Source organism: Lagopus leucura, unplaced genomic scaffold (genome assembly GCF_019238085.1).
Source record: "Lagopus leucura isolate 7727_CA_CO unplaced genomic scaffold, USGS_WTPT01 63725-0_obj-0_obj, whole genome shotgun sequence".
NCBI lineage: Eukaryota > Metazoa > Chordata > Aves > Galliformes > Phasianidae > Lagopus > Lagopus leucura.
In genome coordinates, this window is record NW_024964342.1 from 1 (window position 1) to 24,962 (window position 24,962).

The following is a 24,962-nucleotide window of genomic DNA, read 5'->3' on the forward strand; positions in this document are numbered from 1 at the left end:
AGCAAAGTGTTGATCCTTGGTATAACTCCCTTCTCTCCTATGCCATACGTGCAGGGGAAGTCTCTTGGATAGCAGGATGCTAGCTCCCTGCTTTGTCAGTGTGAGCTGTCTGGCTCACCTAGACCATACTGATTTCTTCACGCTTGTTTGTGCCTTGTGGCCCCATAACAAACCCCTCTTCTCACACAGATAACTATCATCTTCCTTTTGCTCATTGTGCTTTTAGAAGAACAAAAATCACCATGTTCCAATTGCCAAGCTCCTTGGCATCCTGCTGTGAGTCAAACTTTTCTTTCTCCTTGTTGGGAAAGCTACTGTGCCACAGTTGGAGCATAGGAATTCAGCCACAGAAATTAAAGTGAGCAAGGTCTTCAGTAACTCAGTCAAACACTATGCTTGTTAGAAGGGAGGGTTTTTTGTTTTTTGTTTGTTTTTTTTTTTTTGCCAGGGAGAAGGGATTAAGGGCTCTCACCTTTCTCACCTTTCACTTGCTGTTAGCCTGGAGCAGAGGAAATTCTGTACTAGTGTGTGGAAATGAATTTGGGCCAAACATAAATTCTTTTAGAAAACATCCTGGCAACAGCAGGTACAGGCTGTCAAGACACTCAAGCACTTAATTCTGACTCGAAGAGGACGGTGGGGTGTTCTGGGGAAGAGCAAGGCTGTGGTATGCCTTCCCTGCTCTGTGTCTGAGTAACTTCAAAGCAGCGGATGTCCAGCTCCTTTCTCTAAAAGTTTGTCCAGGATGGGGATTTAGAATGAGGGAAAAATGGAGCCTGCATCATGCCCTGAGGCTTCTAACTTGGCATTTACTTACATGCCTACTCCCAAGATGAGGCTGTGCTGTTACTAACCTACCTCACAGGGCTGTTGTGAGGCTACACTAGCAATGGTGCTCACGCTGGCAGAAAGGCACTGATGGTGGCTGTAACATTAACACTATTAAAAGCAAGTAAAGTGACACAAGTTGCTTCCTGTGCTCTCGTGGTGGTAGTGGAGGAGACTTGGGTTGGTGGTGCTGGTGATGGAGCACAGAACCTGCCTGGATCAGGCCTCCCCTCCCCAATTGCATTTTCAGGGCTGTTAGCAGAAGACTTCTGTTCTTCACACCAGCCTCGCCTGGCTGCACTACTGACCACACCACTCCCTCCCCTGCTCCCTTTTCAGAGGCACAAATTTTGATCAGCTTTAAAACATAAGCATGCAGCAGCACCAGGCTGATGGCAGCCCTGCCACAAACAGGAAGAGAAGAAATAAACCAGCAGTACAAGGTAAGCAAATTCCCTTCTGAAAGGGGTTACTGAATTATCTCCCAGAGAATCAGGTAGTCCCAGGAGGACCTGAGGTGCCAGAGACCAGACTGATCCTTCTGCTCAGTCTCTCCTTCCAGCGCCTTTCTACATTCTACCACCTTGGAGACAAGCCAGGATCCCTCCAGAACAGGGACCCAGGCCTCAGCAACACTGAGAAGTGTCTGGAGCAATGCTGCTCCCATCTGTCGAGGTCAGAAGGGCTCTAGCAGGTGGGTGGTGGGACAAATAACAGGCAGAAGAACAAAACCAACACATGCATACAAAAACAAGGGGACTGGAGGGCAAAGAGCCATGTTGTGCACTTTACCTTACAAGGTTGTTCACAGATCAATGAAGACTGCTCTCTTTTCAAAGACCATCAGCTCTCCTCAGCAGTGCATCACCCCAATGTCCTGCCTCTGCAAAATTCTGTTTTGGAGTATCAGCCCACAAGGAAGGGGTTGATAAATTACACTTTCACATCTGGAAGCCTTGGCAGCTTCTGAATCCCAGCACAAGGGCAGTGAGCAGGGTCTGTATAGTAGCACCCAAACCTAGGGAGCAGCAAGAGCTGATCCCCTCACTCTGCTGCAGAGCTGGAAGCTCTGAGTCCATACATTTTAAGAAAAAGACAAGGCCTCGGTGAGGTAGAGACCTGGCCCGCATAGCTGGGCAGCTCTGCAGCATCCCCAGGATAGTCCAAGTCCTTGTCCCAGTTATCTCCAGGCCTCACAGCATGGCCAGGCAGAGCTCACCTTAGGTCACGGCAGGATGGAGTGTACGTTTTCAATGGCTCCCCCAGGATCTGTCTTGTAGAGCATGAAGTGGCCCTGCACCTGGGCAGCGCTGATCTGTTTGGAGACTGCCAGTGCCTGCTCAGCAAACCGCTCAGCTGCAGCTGGGGGCTGCTCAGGATAGAAGCGCTGGAACATGCGGACCAGCTGCCCTCGGGAGCAGTGGCCCACGTACTGCTTCAGGTCCACACGTCCAGGCCGCACCAGGGCTGGGTCCAGCCTGTCGAGACATAAGCGTGCCTTCACAACCTGGCCATGGTGCCTTTGCAAGAGGGGTCTAGCAGAAGCACCCCTCCATGCTAGCACAGCCAGCATCCTATCCCATCTGTGCACTGTGGTAAAGGTAGGGAAGAGGTTTGCTCCCACAGTCATGGAAGGAAATCAACCCAACAGAAAGAAGGGAATGGTAAGCTCCTGAGGGTGACGAGTTGTCAGTTCTGCTCATCTGTATCCCAGGAATGCTGTCTGAACAGTGATCTAGGCTAGCTCAATCTAGAGCAAGCAAAGCCCACCACAGCAGTGTCCAAAAGGTACATATGCTGGCTTACTGAGCAGATATGTGCCGTGAGCCCAGGCCACTGCCTAGTGACTGAATGCATTGCATGGAACCAGCTTCTCACTCAGCACAGCCACAACCCTAAAATCCACAGATTCCTGCAGGCAGGAGGCTGGCACCTCTCCTGAACCAAGTATCCAGCACAATACGATTTGAGCAACAAGGAAGAGGCCCCAGCAAGGGGTTGCTCTGATTAGGGGTTTGCATCCTGAGGAAGGATCAGGACAGCCCTTTCCCGCTTCTTCCCAGAGTGCAGCTCTGACCTGTCCACATAGTTGGTGGTCATGAAGACAATCCTGGCCTCTGTGGAGGCCACGCCATCCAGGGCGTTGAGGAGGCCGCTGAAGGTCAGGCGCCCCATGCCTTGGTACATAGCAGGGTCTGTGGATAGAGATGTTTGAGATCGTATCCATCTGCCACTCACCTGGCAGTCTTGAGGGCTACCTGCTTATAACCTGAGGCATAAGCCAAGCTTTCTGCTCCCTCCATCCCTCTAGGCTGACCCTCTGCCTCATCCTGGTTGGCAGCCCATTCACCATCCCTGCCTGGCAGCACCCCTGTGAACCCAAAAGGAGAATGAAGGGGTAGACCACCTTATGCTGAAAACAGCCAGATTTTCAAACAAGTGTTTTTGCCTGAGATACCTCTGGAATTATGGGCCCAATGCTCCCTTCATACGGCCAAGCCAAAACAGGGTGAGCTCCAGCTTGGGTCATGAGACCTCTGAGAGCTGCCCCCTTCCTGCCCACCAGCACCAAGCCAGCAAATATCCCAATGCCTGGCCCAGGAACTGATCACCACTTACTCTCAGCAGCGAGGTCCCGACTGATGAAGGCAGCATCCACATCCTCCAGAAGGATGATGCTCTGCTGTGGTGCCACACTCAGGAGGTAATTGAGTCGGTCATCAGAGAGGCTGCGGTCACTGAGGCTCAGCAGGCAGATACTGTGTTGCAGCTCCCCGGCCAGGGCTGTACTGGGAAGGACACAAACCACAGCAGTGAATCACAGGAAGAAAGTCTGGAGCAGAGGAAGGCAGGGGAAGCTGAAGAACTGGCTCTCCCTGTCCAGTAGCAGACCTCCCCAGGGGGGATCAGGCAAGGACAGTAGATGTGAGCCCTACTGCCACACCAGCCTGCACACAGAGCTGTCACTCTGACCTGTAACACTGACATAGTCCACTCCTTCATTGCTGCATTTCAAACCCAAGCCCATCTACATCTTCTCATCAGGGACTGCTGCACATCAGAGCAGACAGCTGGCAGGAAAATTGCTGTCACTCAGCTAGCAATACTCACATGAAGCTGCTTTTTCCACAGCCAGGAGGACCATATAGCAGGTAGCCTCTTCTGTATGGGATCCCTAGGAAGACAGTGTCCTTTTAGGAACCAGCTGTGTTACTCTGAGCCCTCTCCCTCAGAGCCAGGGGGCTGTGCCAAGCATGAACAGAGGATGTACCAGAGGAAGGCAAGAAGCAGGACAAAAACTCTCTGCAGCTGTATAGAGAACTGGCATTCAAATTCTACCCACAGCAGCACTGCAGGAGCAATGAACTCCATGACTTATTGTGGTTCCCAGGATTGTAGACTGCAGAACCTGAGCAGGAAGAACCTACTCCCAGCAGTCTATCTAAACCCTATATATGGCAGGATGCCAGAGAGCTGAGTGTATGTGGGGAGTAGCTCACAAAGAGATCAGGTTGATGAACAGAAGGCTAGAAACTGCTATGAAGCAGGGCTGCAGCAGGCACAGCAGCAGCGTGCTGAGAAGCTGCAGGGATGGATATAAGCAGCAGCCTCTGCTTGGTCCCCGGTTGTGCTTGTCCCTTCCTTTCTCCCCTGTGCTTGGCTATATTAAGGGCTCTTTGTTAAGACAGGAGCAAAGCTGAAGATGAGTGGATACAGCACGGTCACAGTTGGGATGAGAGCACTGCTCTGTGCCCAGGCTGAGGGGCTCAGACACACAAGGGACTTCGCATGGCACAGCTGGGCTATCTGTGGACAGGGGTAAGGAGCTGCATTGGGCAAACAGAGGACACCACACAGGAGCCTTGCCTCTCTCGATGTACCACTTCGGGTTGTCGATGAACTCCTTCACGTCCTCAACCAGCCTCTCTGACACACCTTTCTCCAGCACCACGGAGCTCAGAGGCCGGCGGCGGCGTGGGAATCCAAACTGCCGCCACTCCGTTCCGATGGCTGTGTACATGATTGTCCTTCCCTCCTGCTGTTGCAGAGCCAACTCCCGGGCTGCAGAAAGAGGCAGAGGGGATGGCTGGCAGGGAAAAGGCTCTCTTATGATGCCCCAGGTGCCTCCAGGAAGGGGCCGTTCCCAGTATAATCCCACACAGCTGCCTACAGACCTTCCTGGAGGATGTTGAAGAAGATCTCCCGGTTGGTGCCCAGTGCCGTGAAGGTGACAGACTCCCAGGCAGTTCCTGTGTTCAGGTCAATCATCTGCCTCTCCCGGTTTCGCTCAATGCGAATCCACTTCCTCTGATACCTGGAACGAGAGGACAAGGTTGAGGGATGGAGCCCACCTCCAGCCACAAGCCACAGCTCACACCAGCACATAACCAAGCCTCTGCCTTTCACCTCTCAGCCAGATCAATCAGGGATGGTGCTGCTCTCTGTGCCCAACGCAGGCATGGTAGGGCTCAGCAAGAGGAACTAAGAGCTAGCATGTCCAACACTGGCTAGGCACAGTAGGGTGGGATAAATCTTGGGTCCATTTCCATTTGTCTGCACCCAGACAGAGGGCATAGCCTGGGGTCACCTCAGGTGAAAAAGCAATTTCAGATTGGTGCAAATTCCCTAAGCTACTTCCAATCCCCTATCCTAATTCAGACACAAGAAGGAGGTGGAAGTCTCTGCCACTAGGGGCCCTCCAAACTGGACTTCCTTTGCCAAAATGAGGGCCACCCCATGGATTATTTTTCCCTCTCCCTCTGATCTTCCTTACCAGATGAAATGGTTTCCAGGGCTGGGGACAAAGTCAAACTTGGTGCTGACGCGCCCACTCTCGTGCTGCAGGTACGAGGTCTCAACACTCAGGTGCTGTGTGCGCTTGGCATGGTGTGAGATCCAGTTCAGCAGCCACTGGTAGCTCTTATCCTTGCTGGGCACCTCCAAAGTGATCATATAGTGGCGCCTGAAAGCCACCAGCCCAAATTGAGCTCCTTTCCGAGCCAGTGCCATAGCTGTGCCGACCCCGACAAGGCCAAACCCAGCCCCAAAGTAGGGGTTGTCCTTCAATGCCACAACAAAGTCAGAAAACGGCATTGTGGGAGGTTAATGTGCTCCTTTCCACAGCATCTCCATGTTCCATCAACCAACCTGTGTGGTCAGAGAAGAGAGTGAGGAAGGCCTGAATGATGGAGCAAAGTACTACAGCAACAGAGGGCAAGGTGGGTAGCCTGCAGATGCCTGGCCTTTACCATGGCCTCTTCTCAAAGCATCCGTTGCATCTTCTGCCACAAAAAGCCTCACATTTTACACCATTTTGTTGTTTAAATCATTGTAAGTCTCCATGCACTGCAAGTATCGGGGATTTACTGCTTGGAAAAACTCAAGTGTGTCCCCAGACTGAGCTGAGAGCACATTCTTTGCTGCTGGCAGCTGGCACAGGCCCGAGGCAGCAGCATCAACATGCCCTGACTCCAAGGGGAGCACTGCTCTACTGCTCTGTGTGCCACAAAGCAGAGGGGCTGAGGCCCCAACCCCAGGGCTCCCCTTGCTCAGCTGCTGGCGGGTTTGAAGGCCACCAGTGTATTCCCCCTCCTCTCTCCTCTGCGCAGACTCTCAGTCGCAGACCTCCAAGCTCACCCTCTGCCACGGGTTAAAGGCCGCCAGTCGGGCACTGAGGCGAGACCCTCAACCCACGCCGGGTCCTGCCCGGTCGCAGGGTCAGCGCACTGCCCACCCGTACAGCCCCACGCCTACCCGTACCCAGAGGGCCCGGCCTCGCCCTGTCCCCACTGCACGCCGCCCCCACGCCGGGACAGCCCCGACCCGCTCACCCTCACCTCCGCACCGCCCTCCCCGGCGCCGCGCAGCTCTCTATGGTTCCTCCCGCACTTCCGTTTCCGGCGGCTCCCGGCACTCACCCGCCGAACGGGGTTGGGGAAGAGGAGGAGGCCGTAGGGAGCGCCGGGAGTGCAGCTCTGTGCTGCGGGAACCGTCGAGATGCGCTGGGCCGGACCTGCAGGTGGGAATGGGGACAATGGGGGCTGCAGCTGGGCCGTACTGGGGGACACTGGGGCACGGGATCGGGGCTAGGCCCGAGCCCCCGCGTTGCTCCTGGGCTGCGGATGAGGTGTCCCTGCCGGCTGCCGGCCCTATGTGAGGCTCCTGTGTCAGGGCACGGGGACAGGTGGTGCTGAGGCCCGTGGTTCACCCTCCGGAATCCCTCGTAATTCGATCTCGTTCTTCTCTTCCAGAGCCAGGGAACCCCCATGCCCCGGCTCTGACTAAGGGGCAATGAGCACAGAAGTGGCTGCACCTCTGGCTGCAAGCGAGGAGATGGAAGCCTTGTGTTCTGAGCTGCTCCTGCCCTCCCCGGGGGCAGTGGGAGCAGCAGGGGCGGTTGGAAGCCCTACTGCCACGGTTGGGGTTGCCCCGCTGCCCGTGAGCCAGGAGTTGGTGCTGGCAGAGGCGTCATTGCCTGGGGAAGGAGCTGCGGCTGAAGGAAGTAACGTAGAAATCTTCATCGAGGCTGTGGCTGGCAACGTGACTCTGAGCAACACGGCCAATGGAACCGGTACTGGGTGTGGGGTGGGGGGCATGGACACTTCGGTGCCGAGCAGTGGGACGGGAGGTCAGCTGGCTCTGTTCCTTCTGGTCAGCACCCGGGGATGTCACGGTGCCCTTGGGTCAGTGAGCCACTGTGCATCGTGAGCAGATGCTGCCACTCACTATGGATCTGGCACAAGGTGGGGAAGACTGGCCCAGGGAGCCTTGGAGAAGGCTGTGGGGTTGCTCTGAGCCTTTGAGAGGATGAAGGTGGAGATCTCCATCCTGCTGCATCCGCCAGCATGCTGCCCACCTGGGGCATCCTGCTAGACAGAAGGCCAAGCAACTTTGCCTGTGCCTCAGATGTGCAAAGGGGCGGACCCACTCAGTGTGGTCACCTGCACGATGATGCTCCTCCTGCAGTGAGACTGTGTGGCATGGGATTCCCAGGGCAGGGGGAGAACTGTTGTTCTCAAAGCTGTAATGCATGACAACGTAATTTTATTGTTCTTGCTCAGAGCTGGAACTGAACCACCAGTCCCAAGCTCTGGGCCTGGCAAAAGCCCTTTCTCACGATCATCCTTGCTCTGTGCAGAGGTGCTGGTCAAAGTGGTGGAGTTGTATTTCTGCGAGAGGTGTGGCCAGAGCTTCCAGGAGGCTTCCTTGCTGTCCCAGCATGAGTGCCTGCTACTGCCACCACCAGAGCACTTGCGGCTACCTGGAGTGCTGCCAGCACCCACCAGTAAGGGCCAGAATGAGCCAGGGGGCTCAGAATCACCAGTAGCGAGCGTGCCAGAGGGTTCAGCTCTTGAATGTCTGCTGTGCCCCATCTGCCAGGAGGCGTTTGCACAGCCTGGTGAGCTCAAGGAGCACTTCAAGACCCACCGTGGCCCACAGGGAACTCTGCCCTGCCCTGAGAAGGGCTGCTGCTTTGTCACAGAGGACCGCAAGCAGCTGCGCAGCCACCTACGTCTCCTGCATGGGACTTCCCCTGTGTCCTGCACCTACCGAGCCTGCCCCTTGCTGTTCCCCAGCCGCCCAGCCATGGAGCAGCACCACCGCACCCACTTCCCCTTCCACTGTGGGCATTGTGATTTTGTCACAGCTAATGCCAAGCTCTTCTGGCAGCATAGGAAGAGCCACGTCGCAGAGACATCTGTGATGAGCAGCATTCCCAGCTCAGCTTCCCTCAAACAGCTCTGCATTCTGCCATCAGGTATAGCTGAGTTAGAGACTCAAGCTGGGTCAGGAGCCTGTGGGTGTTGCAGGGGCTGGGTTTGGAGTTAAAGCTGTGGGGAATGAGGGCAAACCTGTGCTGCTGAAGGGCTGGAGAGCCAAGTGGTCCAGGAGCAAGGTGTCCTAGAGAGCCAGGAGATTTTTTTTATGTGTATGGGTTGGGGGGGTGGCTGCTTTTCCCCCTGCAGCATCATGGTCTCTTGTCTTTCCTCTCTGACACAGAAGGGCAGAAGAAGGCAGAGAATTGCCACCCTGACTGGGAAGCTACCTCGGAAGAAACAGGGCCAGCAAATCCCTCAGGCATTGGGGAGGGCTCCTTGGAGGAGCTGAAAGTATCTGCTGGAGAAGAGGATTCAGAGAGTGATGAGGACAATTCACTGGAGGAGGATGGAGAGAGCCCCTGTGAGGGCGAGGCCAAAGAGAACAGGAAGGAGGCTGCTGACAAAGCCAAGGTGACCTGGGCTCAGCACTTCAAAGGTATGATTGTGAGTCTGTGCTGAAAGATGCTTGGGCCTATTGCTTATGAGCAAGTAGTACAGCATAGTGGGGCCAAGAGGTCCTATGCCATCCAGCAGTCTATTTGCCCATTAGGTGCATTCTTTTTCTCCTGTTGCTGAAACTGAGGGGTTTGCTTGGCTTTGGGGGACATACAAGCAAGTCTGATTTAGGCTGTACTGGATCACTTTTCTAAGTGTTGAGCTAGAAAGATCCCACCTGAACCATTCTGGTAGCTCAGGATGGGGATGGTCTCTGTGGGTACCTGGCTGTGCATGACTGTATGTGATAAGCCTGTGCCCCAACACAGCAGGGTCAGGGAAGGAACATCTGCCTGTGCTTGTGTCCATTCTTTTTCTTGCTGATGGCACTTCCTTTGCTCTCACAGGAGATGTTGCAGAGGGCTCAGAATACATCTACAAAACCCACATGTGCCCTGAATGCAAGCGGTGCTTCAAGAAGCGGACACACTTGGTGGAGCACCTCCACCTGCACTACCCTGACCCCAGCCTGCAGTGCCCCAACTGCCACAAGTACTTCACCAGTAAAAGCAAGCTGAAAATCCACATGATGCGGGAGACAGGTGAGAAGGCGCACCGCTGCCCGCTCTGCCACTACAGCTCGGTGGAGAAGAATGCCCTCAACCGCCACATGGCCAGTATGCACGAGGACATTTCCAACTTCTACTCCGATGTCTACTCTTGCCCTGTCTGCAAGGAGAAGTTTCGCCTCAGCCAGGCCCTCAAAGAGCACTTGAAGTCTCACAAAGCTGAGCCCAAGAGGCTGAGCTGCTTCCAAGGGGGCTGCGACTACTGTGCGGAGGACAGGAAGGAGTTTGTCCGTCATCTCAAGGATGCTCACGGCATCAAGGCAGTGGAGTGCAAGTATCATGCTTGCTCACTGCTCTTCGGCACTGCTGAGGCCATGGAGGCTCACCGGAAAACCCACTATGCCTTCCACTGCCAGCAATGTGATTTCATCTGCTCCAACAAGCATGTCTTCCGGAAGCATAAGAAGCAGGGGCACCCAGGCAGTGAGCAGCTCCAGTGCAGCTTCTGTCCCTATGCCACCTTCAACCCTGTGGAATATCATGACCATGTGGGCAAGATGCACGCCAACGAGAAGATCCACAAGTGCACTGAGTGTGCCTTCGCTACCGCGCACAAGAGGGTGCTCATCCGGCACATGCTGTTGCACACAGGTGAGTGCCTGCTGCGGGGCGTCTGGAGCTGAGCTGGGACGTGGGTTTGTGCTGGTCCTGGAGGTCAGGGAGGGCTGGGTCAGGATTCCTGGGTCCCATTGATGGCTCTGCCACCCACCAGCCCCTGGCTGAAGTCACATTGTGTCCCCATCCCTGCTGTTATCTCAAGCTCCTGCTGAGCTGGTTACCCTCAGGGGAGGCTGCCATATCTGATTATTGTACTGAGAACATTTCTCTTTCCTCTGTAGGAGAGAAGCCTCACAAGTGTGAGCTGTGTGACTTCACGTGCCGCGATGTGAGCTACCTGTCCAAGCACATGCTGACCCATTCCAATGACAAGAACTTCATGTGCACTGAGTGTGGATATATCACCAAGTGGAAGCACTACTTGAACGTTCACATGCGCAAGCACACCGGTGATCTTCGGTACTACTCCTAGGCTGGTTGGCCTGGCAACATTGTTAGGGCTTCCCAGATCCTGCTACAGGAGTCTGCTGCTCTGGGCTGCAACTACTGCCCGTTCTGTGTGACACACAGTAAATGCAGTCTTTGAGCTTGCAGATTGTTGTCAGCATAGTGCAGTGGAGGCAAAGGTATCTCAGGTGCCTCAGTGCCATCATTACATTAGTCCAACTCTAAACCTGGGTTCTTGCATTCTGCTCATGTTTTTGTGCCAAGGCCAGTTTGGGCTTGTGCAGGACTCCGCCAAAAAATGTTTTTACTTCTGCACTATCACCGTAGTATCCTGTGGGTCCAGTCTGCCTCTGCAGATGCTGGAGGTGCTTCTGCTGTGAAGCGTTTGTCAGGAGTGACAGGGTCACTTTCTGGGATACCCAGAGACTCTATCTCCCATCCCTAGGTTGGGGATATAAAGCACCAGCGGTGCCAAGGGATGCAACAGAGAGGAATTGCTTGTGGTTTGAGCTGCCCAAATTGCAAAGGTCAGACCCAGGAAACCTAAGAGCACCCCTTCCCCAGGTGTCTGAGATGGGGAAGCAGAGCTCCATATGTCTGACAGGGTTCAGCCTGTTCTGGTTCCCCACACTGCCTGACCAGTTCTGTTTTCCCTACAGGTACCAGTGCAACCAGTGCTCGTACCGGTGCCACCGTGCTGACCAGCTGAGCAGCCACAAGCTGCGGCACCAAGGCAAAAGTCTCATCTGCGAGGTGTGCGGCTTCGCTTGCAAGCGCAAGTACGAGCTGCAGAAGCACATGCAGGCAAAGCACTCACAGAACTACCAAGTGCCCATCTTCCAGTGCCAGTACTGTGCCTACCAGACCAAGTACAAGCAGGCATTGCTGAACCATGAGAACTGCAAGCACACCAAGCAAAAGGAGTTTCGCTGCGCACTTTGCTCTTACTGCACCTTCAGCAACACCAGCCTCTTCTTCCACAAGCGCAAGATTCACGGTTATGTGCCTGGTGACAAGGACTGGCTGGAAAACTATGCCAGCAAGGAGCTGGAGATCAGCTCATCCGAGTCTGTCTTTGGCTATGAGCTTGGAGCAGCCCTGCGTGTGGATGCCAGCTCCCTCTTCTCTAGCAAAGAGCAGTGGGCAAAAGTGAAGCCATCCCAGCTGGAGTCCCAGGGGGAAGAGGGCTGCCAGCAAGCATCCATGGTGCCCCTTCTGGGGCAGGATGCTGCTCCACCTGAGGGCAGCAGTAAGGTTCAGACAGCTGTAGGCAAGGGGGAGCAGAGCTGCATGACTGATGACAGCATGCAGAGTGACACTGCTGCGGGCCCAGCTGAGCTCATCGCTTCTGAGGATGTGGCAGAGAGCTGCATGTTGCACTTGGAGACAGTAAATGTCTCATCTGATCCCATCCTGGAACATTTGACTGGAGATGCCTGCATGGCACAGCCGGAGAGCATGGAAATGCTGTCCTGCAAGCAGCCTCCTCCCGCCTACGAGATGCTGGGCTCCCAAGATGACCTTGGCTTGGAGGACAATGACAATGCGCTCAAAGACATCCCAGACTATAAAAAAGAGGGGGCGGATGTACGCAAGGATGAGATGTTGAGGCTGGAGGACAGCGCAGCAGCAGGTGCCAGCCAGGTAAATGACACTGCAAGAGAGGACATAGGCCACCTTGAGAGGTCATGTTCAGACCACAGCAAGCTGGATGCAGGCCCAGAGATGAGAGAGACCAGCCAAGGTGAACCACCAGAGGCCTGGCTCAGTGTGCTGAAGACAGCTGAGCAGAGCCATCCACCTGTCCCAGGGGATGCAGCCACCTCCAGCGATGACACCAGAAGCAATTCGGAGTCGGTGCTGAAGGCACTGCGGAAGCAGGACAAGGAGCAGGCAGAGACACTGGTGTTGGAGGGAAGGGTCCAGATGCTGGTGGTGCAGTCAGAAAGTCAGATCTTTAAGTGTGAAAAATGCTCTTACATCACACGGAAGGAGAAGTCCATGTCACTGCACTCTAAAGCCAGCTGCCAGCGTCACCGCACCCCACTTGTGTGCCGCGAGTGTGGTGCCAGCTTTAAGCAGCAAAGGGGACTCAACACCCACCTCCTCAAAAAATGCCCAGTCCTCCTGAAGAAGAACAAGGTCCTCAAACCAGCTGTTGTGGAGGCAGCTGGGTCGCACTGTCCTACTGAGCAGCTGGGTGATAATGGTGCAGAAACAGCAGAGAGCGACAGGGGAGGCATGGAGGAGCCTGGACATCCTGAGTCCCCCTGGGAAGCCGAAATGATGCCTGATAAAATGCAGGAGTCGGATGGTCTCTTTGCTGGGGAACATGTGTCAGGCTGTCCTTCCCCTGAGAAGTCTCTCTCTGATGACAGTGCAGAGATGGCAGAAGAGCCCTCACAGCAAGGGGATGGAGCTGAGGCAAGCAGAACTGAGTGTCCCTTGCAGGTTGGGAAACCCTCTGAGAAATATCGGCTGGAGGGTGGGAAGCTGCACTGCAATGCCTGCTCCTTCGTGTGCTCCCGGGTCTCCACCATCACCTCCCACGTGGAGGATGGCTGCCGGAGCCTGGAGCAGTTCTGGTGCTCACTGTGTCCTGAAGCCTTTCGCTCTCAGCGGGCCCTGAAGAACCACTGTGCTGAGAAGCACCTCCTGCATCCCGAGGAAGACAGACCCCACAGCACCCAGCTCCCGGGTGGGCACACAGCCAGCACTGACATGGGGCAGCCCGGCGACCCTGTGCTAGATGCAACCCCCCCAAAAGCAGCACTGCCCAAACAGAGGCGTTTCTCCTGCCCCACTTGCCCTTTCACCTGCCACCAGGAGCGGGCCATGAAGACGCACAAGAAGAGGGGCTGCGTGACACTGGGAGAGTTCCGCTGTGCCTCCTGCCCCTTCACCTCCAAAGTGGCCAAAGCCCTGCGGCTGCACCGCAAGTTGCATCGCAAGCACTACAGCAAGCGGCCGCAGCTACAATGCCGCCAGTGTGAGTTCACCTGCAAGCAGGCCCGCTGCCTGCGGCAGCACGTGCGCATCAAGCACGAGGGGGTAAAGCCTCACAAGTGCCTCTATTGCGAGTTCAGCACCACGCGGCGGTACCGCCTGGAGGCCCACCAGTCCCTGCACACCGGCGTGGGCCGCATCGCCTGCGGCATCTGCAGCCAGACCTTTGGCACCAACTCCAAGCTGCGCATCCACCGCCTGCGGGTGCATGAGAAGACACCCACCCACTTCTGCCCGCTGTGCGACTACAGCAGCTACCTGCAGAATGACATCACCCGCCACGTCAACAGCTGCCACCGCGGCGAGCTCAACTTTGGCTGCTCCCGCTGCGAGGCACGGTTCAGCTCTGAGACGGCCCTCAAGCAGCACGTCCTGCGGCGGCACGAGCAGAAGGTGTCCTACGGCTGCCCACAGTGCGGCTTCGTGTGCCACAGCGAGGCCACGCTCAAGTGCCACGTGCAAAAGCAGCACCCGCACCTGGAGTGTGGCACGTGCAAGGAGAGCTTTCCCAGCCGAGATGCTCTGGAGGAGCACAAGAAGCAGCATTTCAGCCACCGCTGCGAGCTGTGCAGCTTCGCTGCTAAGGAGCGGCAGCAGCTGGTACGGCATTACGTGGAGAGCCACGAGCCGGCCGCCCCCCAGGACAAACCCCTGCAGTGCCCCTTCTGCGACTTCGCCTGCCGCCATCAGCTTGTCTTCGACCAGCACATGAAGGGCCACGGGGGCACACGCATCTACAAGTGCTCCGACTGTGAGTACACCACCAAGAACAGGCAGAAGATCACCTGGCACATCCGCATCCACACAGGTGAGAAGCCCTACAAGTGCCACCTCTGCAAGTACACCTGTGCCGACCCCTCACGTCTCAAGGTGAGCGTCCTGCTTGGGGATGGCTTGGGAGATACATCAGGGTTTGGGGATGAAGAAACTCACAAGGGGAAGTATTGTCCTCTCTGTTCTTTCCTGAGTTTCATATGGGAATGGGCAAGCAGATGGTGCTAATGCAAAGCAATGTGATACTGGGGGACAGCAGCTGCATGTTCTTCTCCGATTCATAGGTGATTATCATCCTCTCACACTAAAGGGCTTTTCCTAGAACAAGAGAGTCAGGCATGGGGTAATGGAAGGAAAATGGCCTGTCTTTACTAAAAGAGGTATTGACTTTTTTAATAGCTGAGCTAGAGCCCTTTGGGGTCACCTGGGTGAGGCTGCTGTGATGCACTCTGTGCAGGGCTCTGCTGGTCTGTTTTCAGCTTGAGCTGTGCCCTAAATACCAAACTACGAAGAAAATCCTATGTCCTGAGACAGAGTGCGCTCAGCAGCAGCATGGTCTGATCCTGACCCTTCTGTGGATCAGGCTACCAAACAGCCCTCCTGGTCGCTCACAATTGCAGAGATGTCAGACTTGCTCCCAAGCCCCACACATCACAGGGCTCTGCATGCCCCTCGGGCAGGTGGCATAGCCTTGTCCTGACTGTGCCCCATATTCCTCTGTCCAGTACCACATGCGGATCCACAAGGAGGAGCGCAAATACCTCTGTCCAGACTGTGGCTACAAGTGCAAGTGGGTGAATCAGCTCAAGTACCACATGACGAAGCACACAGGTGAGTGTGGCCACGGGGCACCTCCAGCACTGCAGGCAGGGGAGGGCCATGGGGCTGCATAAACCCAACTCCACATTTCCCATGTGAGACACGGTAGACACTGTTCAGTATGTCCCAGTATGCTGATGGATTGGGGATGCCTTGGGCTGCACTCCAGTGCTCGGAAGATGATGAGAAAAAAAGTGGGGTGACACAGACCCCAGAGCCCTTGGAAATGAGGGAGCTGTAGGGGGCCTGCAGGGGAGTAGGCATTAGCGCCAAGGATAGTGTGTAGGAAGGGTCCTTGGACCATTATGGGGATGTTGAGACCCTATGGAAGGGCTGTGGGAGACAGACACCATCCCCTTGACCCCAGCGCTACCCCCATTGCCACAGGGCTGAAGCCGTACCGCTGTGACGAGTGTGAGTACCGCACCAACCGGGCGGACGCACTGCGGGTGCACAAAGAGACACGACACCGGGACGCGCGTTCCTTCATCTGCGAGCAGTGCGGAAAGGCCTTCAAGACCCGCTTCCTCCTCAAGACCCACCTGAAGAAACACAGCGAGGAGAAGCCATATGTCTGCAACGCCTGCGGGCGGGCTTTCCGCTGGGCGGCAGGCCTGCGGCACCATTACCTCACCCACACCAACGAGCATCCCTTCTTCTGCCGCTACTGCCCCTACAAGGCCAAGCAGAAGTTCCAGGTCATCAAACACATCCAGCGGCACCACCCTGAGTGCGGGGCTGGCGACCCCAGCCAGGGGGTGGGCAAAGATCCCAGCACACCCACCGTCCACCTCCATGCTGTGCAGAAGGAGAGCCCAGCTACGGGGCCACCGGCTCCACAGCAGGAGGGAGAGTGCCTCACAGAGAAGGACGGCATCTCCCAGTGAGTCCTGGCAGCTGCAGAGATGTATGCGTGTGTATAGGCATATATGTATATGGGATGTAATATATGTGGCTGTATAGAAGGAATCTCTTGGCTCCTTTTGATCCTGTTTCTTCAGGCTGTTTGGGGTTCTCCTAGCTGCACTGAGGACCAGGGTGCTGGGAACTGTGGGACAACTCCAGCATGGAAGCAGGTTCATACAGCAAAGGGTATTGTCTGCAGGGAGAAATCACAAAACCCACTCCCTGTACCGAACACCGCTGTACCCAGACTGCTCACTGCCTGTCACTGAACAATTTATTAGGTTGTTTACATAGAAAGGACACAGCAAGGGTAAGTAACATGGCACTGGGCAGGAGCACCACTCCGGCTGTGTAGGCCAAGGGGCTCTGACTGGCTCTGTTGGGTCAGGAGGCAGTGAGTTCCAGCTCCTCTCCCAGCTCTGCCTGAAGTTTGCTGTGCTCCAGCTGTGCTGCTCTGGCTTTGGGGACCAGCCCCATGCACCAGCTCTCCTCCTCTTTGTGTCCATGTCCAGCCATACATGGAGGGACACACACCAGCACACCCCCATACAAGTGCCTGGGAAGGGAGGGCAGTAGGCAGCATCCCAAACCTGGCATGGAGACATCACTGCCTTTCCCCAACCCCCAGAGGCCACTGAAAAGGGGACACAGCAGCAACGATAACACAGAGACTACACAAACAGATTTGACTACAGGGTGGCATGGTCAGCTCTGTGGCCACAACTGCACGGGCCAAAACCAAGGTCAGCCCTATGGCTTCTATCCGGGTTCCGCTGGCACCGTGGGTTCAGTCTCGCTCTGGGCCAGGCGGCTCGGTGATGCGGATGTGGACAAAGAGCGAAGAGGGCGGGATGCTGGTGCCATCCTTGGAGAGGAGATGGATGTGACGGTATCCTACAGAGGGGACAGCAAGGTCGTGGCTGATCACCCCACTCCCTAGCACCTAATCGAGCCCCTCAGCATCTCCCTGCATAACTGCAGCAATCGCTCACCAGGTTTGATGTTGGCAAAGGCCAGGGTGAACTGTCCCACGAAATCGTTCCTGGAGGTCTTGTCATAATCCTCCACCACAAAGCGGACAAGGGCCAGCTGGGGCACGTGAAGCTGGAACTGAAGGGTCTCGTCCCAGTGGGGGTTAAACCCTGGTAAGGGAGAGCAGGCATTGGTGGGTGACAGGGCAGGACAGGCACAGCGGGTCCCCGTAACGCAGGCTCACCGTTGTTCTCAATGTACTTGGTCTCCTGGTGTGCCTGGTCTGCGGGCACCCCATGGATCTCCACGCGTACCAGAGGGTCGATGATGGCTCCATCCTTGCTGTTGGCCACTTTGGGCAGCTGCTGCCCACTGATCACCTGTGCAGAAGGAATATGCAGGATGGTTCTCTGACCAGCTGGGACAGGCAGAGCCCCAGCACAATGATGCAGCTCCCCAGCATCCCCCCTCAGCCCATACCTGGATTGTCAAGGTGACGGGGCCGAGGCCCTGCCAAGTGCTGGGATCACTGGGGTTGAAGAGAGTCCCTTCATCTCTCATGAAGGGCGGTTTAAGCACGTAGCCACAGTGGCCATTCTGGCTGAACAGCCCATCGCACAGGTCCATCTCCATGCCAGCTGTTTGGAAGTTCAGGGCCACTGGGGGAGGTGGCCAAGAATTGGTTCAGCATGGCACACAGCAACTTGGAGACCCTATATCTTGCTTTGCAGGCAAGAACCAGCCTGTCCCCACAGCCAGAGATGCAAGGACACACAGGGCACAAGGTACTGATGTCAGGTGTCCTTGGGCCAGGGCAAGAGCTACAGCCAGAGCTGGCACCAGCTGGCACCAATGCCACTGATGGTGCCACTTCATATGGGACCCAGGGCATTTCCCCAGCCCAGAGCCCTGATTTACACATCCCATACCAATCTGACATCCTGCGTTCCACATCTCCTGGGGGCTGTAATTGGAGGAGTCTGTCCGCATCCCACTGGGGTAGATGCGTGTCAGCTGCCAGGTGTTGTGCCGGACAAACTCATTCCCTAGGGATGGAGCGTGTGGTCATCCTTTGGTCTGCACAGCCACATGCATTGCCTGCCCAACCACCCATCTCCCTACCAGCCATCCTTCAACCCTTCCCTCCACACACCTATTCTCCCCTCTCTCCTCTCCAAGTAGCCCAGGTCTCCTGCCTCACTTTCTAACCCAACAAAACCCAACTTCCCTGCCAGCCCCAAGTACCCCACTCATGGCCAATTTTCTCGAAACCAGAAGGAAGCCCCATGTCTGAAGGCTCTTGCCCTACACCCAGAAGACACCTGCCCTCCACCCTAGCCCGCTCCTCACACGCTGCTGCCCCTTCCACCTCACCTGCATCCCGGATGAGCTTCCTGGCCTTTGCCTCAGAGAGCGAGGAGATTTCGGAAGGCCGGGAGTGGTTGCGGGCCTCCTGGAAACCCCGGAAGGACACATTCTTGCAGTAGACAACGCAGTCAGACAACGCCTGTGCCAGGCTCTCCCTGTCCTTCTGTAAAGCAGAGCTGTGTCAGCACCACCAGCTCTGCAGCATGGACCAGGCAGGGAAGCCCACAGGGTGCCGAGTCCCCATCCCAGGCCACCCACCTTCATCCTCCGCTTCTCCTCCTCTGCCTCTGCCCCATTGTCATCATCAGACACATCGGGTGCCTCATCCCCTGGCCCATCCAGTGTGTCCTCCAGCCGACCGATCTTCTTCCCCTTCAGCAGGATCTTGTGCTTCAGCTCCTGTGGGGTCAGGGATACAGAGGTGTGGACCCTGGGGTGCTGGGCTCCCCTCTCCTCCTTATGACACTGCGCTGTCCCTGCTGCCAGGAGGAAGATGGTGGGAGACAGCAGAGCCACCTCCTCACCCTGCTCTGCCCCTTACCTCCGGGGATGGGAGCTGGGTGGGGACGCGCCCGTCAGTGGTGGCAGTGAGGAGCTGCTCCCCGAGAATGTCCTTCAGCTGTTGGGCCAGCACCTCCTGCTGCTCCAAGCTGCAGTGGTTCTCCAGGGACAGGATCACTGGGAATTCGGAAGCCTGGGGAGCAATGAGTGCTTCTGTCCCCCCTGACGCTGGGGTGAGAAGAAGTGTGGGGGGACAGGGCAACAGCAGCAACCTCTGTGGGGCTGCGAGGGACAGCACAGCTCAGCTGCATGGCTACAGCACAGCTTTGGTGAAGTGGGCACAGCTGCCAGCTCTCAGATGCATGCTCAATACCATAAAGGAGCTCACCATGTCCTTGGATCCCCATGAGACCGTCACTCACCCCCCTCCACCACCTCAATGCCCCTAGGACCCCCCATTACTTCCTCTCACCCCTGCACTCCATCAGATCAGCTCCCAGATCCTGTATAACACAGCACAAGGCTGCAGATCAGTCCCTCAGTGATGTCCCCAGGGCATGGACACAGCCACCATCCTCACCACCACTGCCCCATCACTGCCCCTCACCCCAACTGCACTGAGGGCCACCCAGTGCCCTACCTGGAAGGCGTACTTCCCCAAGGTGCTCACCACCTCCCTGAAGGGGATCTTGGAGGTGAAGGTGTGGCCGTGGTACACTATGGGCTCCCCGTTCGGCCCGTCCCAGCAATCCACCTCCAGGCAGCGGCAGCCCCGTTTCAGAGCCCTATGGGTGGGCAGTCATCCCAGTACCCCAGCCAGGGCACCATCCCCCAGCCCTCCCTCTGGCTGTGGTATCACCCCTGCGGGATCAGGGGATATGCGCCAGGGTGAGGACATCCATCTAGGGATGGATGGAGGGAGGGAAAAATGGATGGATTCAGGAAAGGAAAAATTGGGCTTAGCATCTCCAAAAGGGACCCTCCTCCCGGGCACGGCCATGCCACTGGTGGTGCTGGGGGCGAGTGGGAGGGAGCAGCCCATTACCTGATGTAGCCTTCGATGCTGCTCTGACCCCGGATCTGGTCCTCTATCAGGTAGGTGTTGTGAGAGGAGGAGATGAAGTAGTGGCAGAGAGGCTGGGTCATGTCCTGCCACAGAGCCCGGTGCTGAGGATTGAAGATGGAGCCCTCCGGGGAGCAGAGGTACATGAGGAACCCATCAGCACTCAGCGCGTGGCGAGCCCTAGCTGTGAGCAGACCAGGAGACTCAACCAAAGTCAGGGACGAGGGGGATGGAGTAGGAGCAAATAAGACTGCTAGTAGTTCCTGGCATCCTGGGCTAGGCTGGAGCATTAAGAATAATGGAGGTAGCCCTGGGGAGGTGGGCCCCAAAGCCAAAGCTCACACCCCATGGCTGGCCAAACTGTTTCAGAAGAATGGACCAAACAAAGGGAGAATTGCAGCCAGACCACACCAGGGCAGCAGTGAGCCCTTTGCCTATGCCCAGTCCTCTCTCCAGTGCAGAGCACAGCTATTTTTCAGGCTCTCACCTGTCTCCGAGGGCTCATATTTGTCAATGAGCTCCATAGCGAGCTCCTCCGTGCCCTCCTCCTCCAGCTGCTCCTGCCGCAGGAAATCCACCAGCTCCAGAAGCGTCAGCTTCTTCCCGTCCTCAGAGAACTCCTGGAATAGGCTCTGCACCTCCTTGCGCTCCGTGAGGGCTTTGTAGAAGAGCACAAACTCTTCCCCTTCCAGCGTCCCTGACTCTGACTTGTCGGCAGCCTGCAAGGAAGCTCACTCAGCATCAACAGCGTGGGGTGCCCAGCCCACGATGGGTCACCACTGCCAGTGGAAGGCACAAGGAAGGGAGGAAGGAAGGGAAGCGTTGTGCAGCCAGCTCCAGCCCATCCTGCCTTAAGGTGTGGTGCTTACCTGGAAGAGTCGCAGGGCATGGTCCTCGTTCATGTCTACGTTCATCATCTTGAGGAGACGCTGCACCTCCTTGAAGTTCATGCGCCCGTCCTTATTCTTGTCAGCTTTCTGGAACCAGTCACGAATCCATGTGCAAGAAGCCGGGACAGATGTTAAGGGAAAGGGCCTTGGGTAAGAGAGCTGGAGTGGGGGAGCGTCAGATCTTTTCCTTTTGGTACAGGCTCCCCTTCCCTCATGCAGACAGTGATACCCGTAAAATTACACGCTAGGACAAGGCTGGAGATGCAGGGCTTGGGGGAGACGGGGGTGGGGGGAGGACAGAATATGAAGGGCGGTGCAGCACCCATGGGAAGGATATTGGTCTATTCTCTCCCTCTGGTCCATGCTGGTGGCTACTTCAATGAGCTGGCGCAGGCCCTGGACCCAGCACTGCGCCTCTTCCTCTGTGCCAGCAATGAGGTCAAGATTGCCCCGACGCCCGTAGAAAACAATGGTGAAGCAGCGTTCAGGGGGGAACTCCTCAGCCAGGCTCTGCAACACCTCTGACTGGTGCCCTTCCCGCACTGTCTCCACATCGCTGATGGAGACTGGGGCAGAGGGAGGGGAGGTCTGTCTGTGGGGGACAAGGACCGCAGGGCAGGGGGCACTGCCCACAGGCATCTGTCCTTCCAAACATCTCTTCTGCTCACCCATCCAACCGTCCACACACCCACTCATAGACTTATCCATCCATCCATCCATCCATCCATCCATCCATCCATCCACCCACTCACCCACCTACTTGTGCAGCTACTCATCTATGTATCCATGCATCCATCCGTCCACCCATCCATCCATGGAGCTATTCATCCATCCATCCATTCACTCCTCCACCCATCCCCACACTCCCCCACTGAACTACCCACCCACCACTCATCCAGAGAGATGTGGATGAGAAGAGCCTGACACAAACAGAGCCTCTCCTGAATCTCAGTACTCTCTGCAAGCACAGTTTCAGGAATCTTCATACTTTCACCCTGCTGTTCATTCTGAATCCTACTAATGACCTGCACGGACAACACACCACAGCTGTACTCACAAGCAGACTCAATTTTGCCTGTCCTCTTGGACTGGTACCAGATGGTCATGCAGTCATCCTGCAGCTTGAAGTACCTCTGCTTCTTCCAACTCTTGGATTTGACTTTACGCATCAGTGTCCCTTGCTGCATCTTCTCCAGTGTTTCTGTGAGCTGGATGCCTGGGGGCAGAGCGGGCTGCATGGCCAGAGGGACCTCACTCCCTCCAGCCTCTGGGACCTAGGATGAAGGAGGAATGGACTCCACCCAGCGCCCTGCCGCACGCACCCCTCTGCTGGGACACTCACGGGCGTTGCACAGCAGCGATGCCATGACTCTGCCTCCTCCGTGTTGGCACTGCTGGGGAGGGAAGAGAGGACTGTGCAGCAGGCCTACCCACTGCTGGGGTGTCTGTCCCCAGCACCCGCGGGTGATGTATGCGTGTGCCCTAGTGTGAGCACACCTGCCTGTACCTCCTGCTGGCTCACCCTCTTGTTAAGTGTCAAGTTCGTCCCGTTGTTCTTATGAAATATTAATTGTTTTACCGGGAAGACAGAGCTTGAAAGGTGTGGGGGGGAAATGGAAAAACTTGTGAGAGCAGCCTCAGAGCTGGGAGGGGATCTGAGCTCTCCCTCACCCTGGGAGCTGGCAAAACAGGGAGCCCGGGAGAGCCCCAGAGCTGGGGGACAGCCTTGCACCATGTTTGGAGGTAGCAGTGAGGAGCCTGGGTCGGTGACCCATGGTACCTCAGCACTGCAGGGCCCTGGGGATGGGAGCAGAACATCAGCACTGCTGGAGCGAGCAGGGACACACGGGACTATAAATGCAACCGAATTGACAATAAGTCCTTGATGAGGCTGTTAAGACTTTAATTAGACCAGAGATAAATTGCTGGATGTGCTCATTGCCGGATGCTTGAGCAGTCCTCAAGGACCAGATAGCACAGCTGGTAGGCAGGGATGTGGGTGCAGGGGAAGCCCTGTCACAGGCTGGGGTCCCACTCAGGGCGAGGGGCACAGAGTGCTGGCTGTACCCCAGGCCCCTGACTCAGCACAGCACCAGCACTTTGGGGCTGGGAATAGCGGGTGCCGTCAGCGCGCAGGCAGCTGCCAAGCTCAGCTGCCAGACCTGTGCGAGCGCAGGGTCTGGATGGGGCCAGGCTTGCTTCTGGGAAGCCGGGGTGGAGGGGAGGCGTCAAGGCTGAGGAGACACCGGGACAGGAAGCGGCTTGGTGCCACCAACAGGGCTGAGCTCAGCACTGGGTCACACAGGTAACGGGGGCAGCGTGCAGGGGGCTGCTTGTTGGCTGCTGGCCCAGTAGTAGAGTTGAGGTTTTGGAACTAAATGAATATCTCACATTGTGAGCCCCTACTTTGTGCCAGAGAGATGCATAGGGAGGCACGGCCCAAAGGTGTGCAGCCCATCCCCAACCAGGGCAGCAGGGGCTGCCTCACACGCAGTACAGCAAACCTTTCCCACCGCAGATGAGACCCTGCGATTGCACAGCAGGACCGCGGCTGTCCATCCTCCCCAGCACACCCGGTGCCCTCGAGGACCCCTCGCCGTGCAGAGCTCGGCTTCGACTCCTGCTCCTCTGTCGAGGAGAGAGGGAAAGGAGCCAGGGGCTGGAGCCAGAGCTCTCCGACTGGAAACCCGACCCGAGAGCTTCCCGCAGGGCTGCTGCCTCCTGCCAGGGCCGCTTCTCCCCTCCCGGCCAGCGGCTTGGGGCGGCGGGCGGCCGCGCTCCAGCGTCCAGAGGTGACAGTTTCCGCGCATGGCGGGGGGACAGCGGCGTGAGCACCCCAGCTGTCACCCGGGAGAATTAAATGCCGCCCAAGGGACGGGAACAGCACCGCACCGGAGGTGCAGGGCTCAGGACTTGGGGGTACACCTAATCCCCAGCAGAAGAACAAGGCGGCACTCCCCCAGCCCGCAGCTCACCCGCCCCGCAGCCCCTATTGCCCCCCGTTCCGAGGACGGCCCAGCCCCGTACCAGCTCTCCGGTGCCGCTCCGCTCCGCGCCGTACCACCGGTGCTCCTCCGACTGCGGCCGCACGGAGCCGGGGCTGTCCGGGCTGCCCGCCCCTTGGCAGTGGCGGAGCGCCGAGCCCGCCCCCTCGGCCCCCGCACTCCCCGCGCCCCGCACAGCCCCGGCCCCGCAGCCGCGCTCCCTCAAGGTCGGCACGGATTAAGGTCACGCCGCCGCGTTCGCCGCTCCGGGGGGTGGGGAGGCTGCGGGGCCCTGGACGGGGGTCCTGCTAGCCCGTCCCTCCCCAGCCTCTGCCTGGGTCGGGGGGCACAGGGAGACCCAGCACACCCTCACCTAAAGGCACCCCAAGCCCTTGGATTGGCCCCAGAGTAGCAGCAAAACGGGCAGGGCACGGGACCCTGCGATCCCAGCACAACCGTACCTTGCACGGCGGGCAGATTTTAGTGCAAGGGCTGCAGTGCTAGGAGCAAACCTCGTGGCAATGCCTGGCTGCATGGGAAGAATGGATCCGCATGGCAGCACAGCATAGAGCTGCCACTCCTGGGTGCAGCAGGGCCAGCACAGCCCTACCCCGACACACAGGGACATTGCCCTCAGCCTAGCTTGGGCCACCAGCTTTGCGCATCTCCTCCCCTGCCCAGCCCAGCAGTAGAGGCTCTAACACCATAACAAGGGTGACACTGTGTGCCAGGGAGCGGCTGCAAACGCACTCTGTAAAGTAGGACCCAGCAGCAGCCCTTGCCCCACACCCAGGCTTCAGCATCCCAACCACATTACCTTCTTGCAGAGATAGTGAGACTTCCAGCAGCTTGGTGACAGCCAGCTGCCCCCCAGAGAAGGCAACGAGCACCCAGAGAAGGGCAGTGAGGAGCTGGCACAGCCCTCCTTTCTCTCGCCCACAACAACCCCCATGCCCCGCTGC

General features: G+C 57.0%; 3 protein-coding genes across 10 annotated transcripts; 1 reads left to right on the forward strand and 2 right to left on the reverse strand.

Moving 5' to 3' along the window:
• Positions 1-1,588: 1,588 nt before the first annotated feature.
• LOC122191663 (mitochondrial chaperone BCS1-like) lies at positions 1,589-6,732 on the reverse strand. 3 transcript variants are annotated; one of them, XM_042892020.1, is made up of 9 exons: positions 6,666-6,732; positions 5,603-5,976; positions 5,004-5,143; positions 4,696-4,890; positions 3,940-4,003; positions 3,448-3,617; positions 2,906-3,023; positions 2,048-2,306; positions 1,589-1,711 (listed from the first exon to the last, which is right to left on the reverse strand). In XM_042892020.1, the coding sequence occupies exons 2-8, from the start codon at positions 5,920-5,922 to the stop codon at positions 2,054-2,056; spliced, it is 1,260 nt and encodes a 419-aa protein (XP_042747954.1). In that variant the 5' UTR covers positions 5,923-5,976; positions 6,666-6,732; the 3' UTR covers positions 1,589-1,711; positions 2,048-2,053. The 3 variants fall into 3 exon arrangements, with proteins under 3 accessions (XP_042747954.1, XP_042747952.1, XP_042747953.1); XM_042892018.1 differs by having other exon boundaries at positions 1,589-2,306; XM_042892019.1 differs by lacking the exon at positions 6,666-6,732 and adding an exon at positions 6,078-6,098 and having other exon boundaries at positions 1,589-2,306.
• On the forward strand, positions 5,798-16,285 carry LOC122191662 (zinc finger protein 142-like). Of its 2 annotated transcripts, none has more exons than XM_042892016.1 (9): positions 5,798-6,047; positions 7,080-7,399; positions 7,967-8,587; positions 8,830-9,084; positions 9,491-10,303; positions 10,552-10,729; positions 11,377-14,593; positions 15,223-15,328; positions 15,704-16,285. In XM_042892016.1, exons 2-9 carry the CDS (start codon positions 7,120-7,122, stop codon positions 16,201-16,203), a joined length of 5,970 nt encoding a protein of 1,989 aa, XP_042747950.1. In that variant the 5' UTR covers positions 5,798-6,047; positions 7,080-7,119; the 3' UTR covers positions 16,204-16,285. The 2 variants fall into 2 exon arrangements, with proteins under 2 accessions (XP_042747950.1, XP_042747949.1); XM_042892015.1 differs by lacking the exon at positions 5,798-6,047 and adding an exon at positions 6,720-6,847.
• Positions 16,286-16,478: 193 nt separating this feature from the next.
• LOC122191660 (1-phosphatidylinositol 4,5-bisphosphate phosphodiesterase delta-4-like) lies at positions 16,479-24,124 on the reverse strand. 5 transcript variants are annotated; one of them, XM_042892009.1, is made up of 16 exons: positions 24,044-24,124; positions 22,359-22,407; positions 22,074-22,232; positions 21,354-21,582; positions 20,996-21,125; positions 20,614-20,845; positions 20,109-20,310; positions 19,704-19,848; positions 19,104-19,256; positions 18,821-18,961; positions 18,569-18,725; positions 18,124-18,240; positions 17,675-17,853; positions 17,439-17,574; positions 17,215-17,364; positions 16,479-17,116 (listed from the first exon to the last, which is right to left on the reverse strand). In XM_042892009.1, exons 2-16 carry the CDS (start codon positions 22,381-22,383, stop codon positions 17,010-17,012), a joined length of 2,262 nt encoding a protein of 753 aa, XP_042747943.1. In that variant the 5' UTR covers positions 22,384-22,407; positions 24,044-24,124; the 3' UTR covers positions 16,479-17,009. The 5 variants fall into 5 exon arrangements, with proteins under 5 accessions (XP_042747943.1, XP_042747942.1, XP_042747946.1 ...); XM_042892008.1 differs by having other exon boundaries at positions 22,359-22,410; positions 24,044-24,122; XM_042892012.1 differs by lacking the exon at positions 22,359-22,407 and having other exon boundaries at positions 24,044-24,109.
• Positions 24,125-24,962: the final 838 nt, after the last annotated feature.